At 38.0% G+C, this 2,556-nt stretch overlaps 1 protein-coding gene across 1 annotated transcript; it reads right to left on the minus strand.

The window, feature by feature from the left end:
• Positions 1–7: 7 nt before the first annotated feature.
• On the minus strand, positions 8–922 carry LOC120859520 (olfactory receptor 2G2-like; the record flags this gene model as incomplete). Its single annotated transcript, XM_040235602.1, has 1 exon — positions 8–922. A coding segment is annotated over exon 1 (915 nt), but the record flags the coding sequence as incomplete, so codon positions are not given.
• Positions 923–2,556: the final 1,634 nt, after the last annotated feature.

Below are 2,556 nucleotides of genomic sequence, written 5' to 3' on the forward strand. Positions count from 1 at the left end.
GAACTTTTCTTAGTGCTTCCTTGACCTCTTTGTTCCTCAGAGTATAAATAAGAGGATTAAGCATGGGGGTCACCACTGTGTAGAAGAGAGAGACAAACTTTCCTTGATCTTTGTATGTACTTTTGGCTGACTGCAGATACATGAACATGATGGTTCCATAGAACATGATGACAACTGTCACATGGGAAGAACAGGTCCCAAAAACTTTCTTTCTTCCAGTAGCTGATTTGATCTTCAAAACTGCTTGGGTAATGTAACCATAAGAGACTAGGATGAAGGAGATAGGCACAACAAGGAAGAGGATACTAGCCACAAAGAGCTCAACCTCATTGAAAGTGGTATCTACACAAGCCAACTTGATAAGTACAGGGACTTCACAGATAAAATGATCCACTTGGTGATGCCCACATAAAGGTAGCTGCAGGGTGAGAGTGGACTGTACCAGGGTGGTGGCCACCCCACTAAGCCATGCTAAAGATGTCAGGGCCATGCAGAGATGAGGATGCATTAGGAGAGCATAGTGGAGGGGACGGCAGATGGCCACATAGCGATCATAGGACATCACAGCCAGAAGGACACACTCAGTAGATCCAAGAGCAAGAGAGACATAGAGCTGAACCATGCAGCCACCATAGGTAATGGTTTTCATGGGATCCTGCAAGTTTACCAGGAGCTGAGGAATAACACTGCTAGTAAAGCAGAGGTCCAGGAAAGAGAGATGAGAAAGGAAAAAATACATTGGTGTATGAAGTTTGGGCTCCAGATGAGATATCAGAATGATGGTGGTGTTCCCTAAGATTGTTAGTAAATATAAGATCAAGATGACCACAAAGAGAGCCGTCTGTAACTGAGGGTAATCAGAAAACCCTAACAGGATAAAACCTGTTATGTTTCCCTCATTGGTGCTCTTCACCATCCCCATGTGCAAAGTATGTTCCAGAAAGTTGAGTCATAGCTGAGAAAGATTATATATTACCTAAGGTCATATAAATGACAATGTCATCTCTCCCCAAAGTTATATGCTAAATGCTTAGACCTCATAACTTGTATCTATTTTCCTATTGTGTGCATTCTAAATAAATACAGTGTGCATTCTCTCAATGGCATAGGTGTCTTCTGATGCTCTGCAAGATAGAAAAGAACAGATTTTTTTTAAAAAAGGATCAAACTATAGTAATTAAAACAGTATTGTATTGGCATAAAGGTAAACATATAGATCGATGGAGCAGGATAGAGAACCTAGAGATAAACGCTTGCATATAAACAAGTCGTCTTCAACAAAGAGACCAAGAATACACAATGTAGAAAGGGTAGTCTCTTCAATAAACAGTTTGGGGAAAACTGAATATCCACATGCACAAGAATAAAATTGAACCCCTAGCTTACACCATACACATAAATCAACTTAGATTAAAGATTTGAATGTAAAATCTGAAACTGAAACTCCTAGAAGAAACATGGAGGAAAACCTTCATGGTATTGGTCTTGGCGATGATTTTAAAGATATAAGACCAAATCATGGGCAAAAAAAGCAAAAATCTATGGAAGGAGAGAAAATATACAAAATTATACATAACATCCAAGATATGTAAAAGATTCAAATGTCTACAACAACAACAACAAAAGAGATGACCTAATTAAAAAGTAAAAAAGAACTTGAACAGACATTTCTCAAAACAAGACATACAAATGTCCAGTAGGCATATGAAAAAGTGTTCAACACCACTAATCATCTGGGTAATGCAAATAAACCCACAATGAGATATCACCTCATACCTGTAAGGATGGCTGTTATATATAAAAAAAAAAGACAACAAATGTTGGAAAGATTATGGAGAAATTAGAATCTTTGTACAGTATTAGTGGTAATGAAAAATAGAATCAACATTCCTCAAAATATTGTAACTATCATATGGTCCAACATTCCCACTTCTGGGTATACACCCCAAAGAATTGAAATTGGGATCTTTAAGTGATAGCTTCATTCCTGTATTTATTGCAGCATTATTCACAACAGCCAACCTAAGTGTCCATCTAATAATGGTCAAATAAAAAGATATACTATTCAACTTTAACTAATGGAGTACTGTTAGCATATTGATAAAATATTATGAATAAATAAAGAAGATACAGTATATTCCATGCATGCATGCTAAGTCCTTTCAGTTGTGTCCAACTCTGTGCGACCCTATGGACTGTAGCCTGCCAGGCTCCTCTGTCCCTGGGAATTCTCCAGGCAAGAATGCTGGAGGGGTTGCCACGCCCTCCTCCAGGGGAGCTTCCTGACCCAGAGATCAAACCTGTGTTTCTTATACCTCCTGCAATGGCAGACAGATTCTTTACTACTAGTGCCACCTGGGAAGCCCTTTATGGTATTTTAGTCAACTTTAATTAATGGAGTATTATTAGAATATTGATGAAATATTATTTAGCCTTAAAAAGGAAACAAGTCTTACAATGTGCAACAGCATGGATGTCCTTTGAGACGGTATACTATGTAAAATAGATCAGACACAAATGGACAAACACACCTCTTATATGTAATATGTAAAACAG

The sequence above is a fragment of the Oryx dammah genome, unplaced genomic scaffold (assembly GCF_014754425.2).
Source record: "Oryx dammah isolate SB20612 unplaced genomic scaffold, SCBI_Odam_1.1 HiC_scaffold_1354, whole genome shotgun sequence".
Classification (NCBI taxonomy): domain Eukaryota; kingdom Metazoa; phylum Chordata; class Mammalia; order Artiodactyla; family Bovidae; genus Oryx; species Oryx dammah.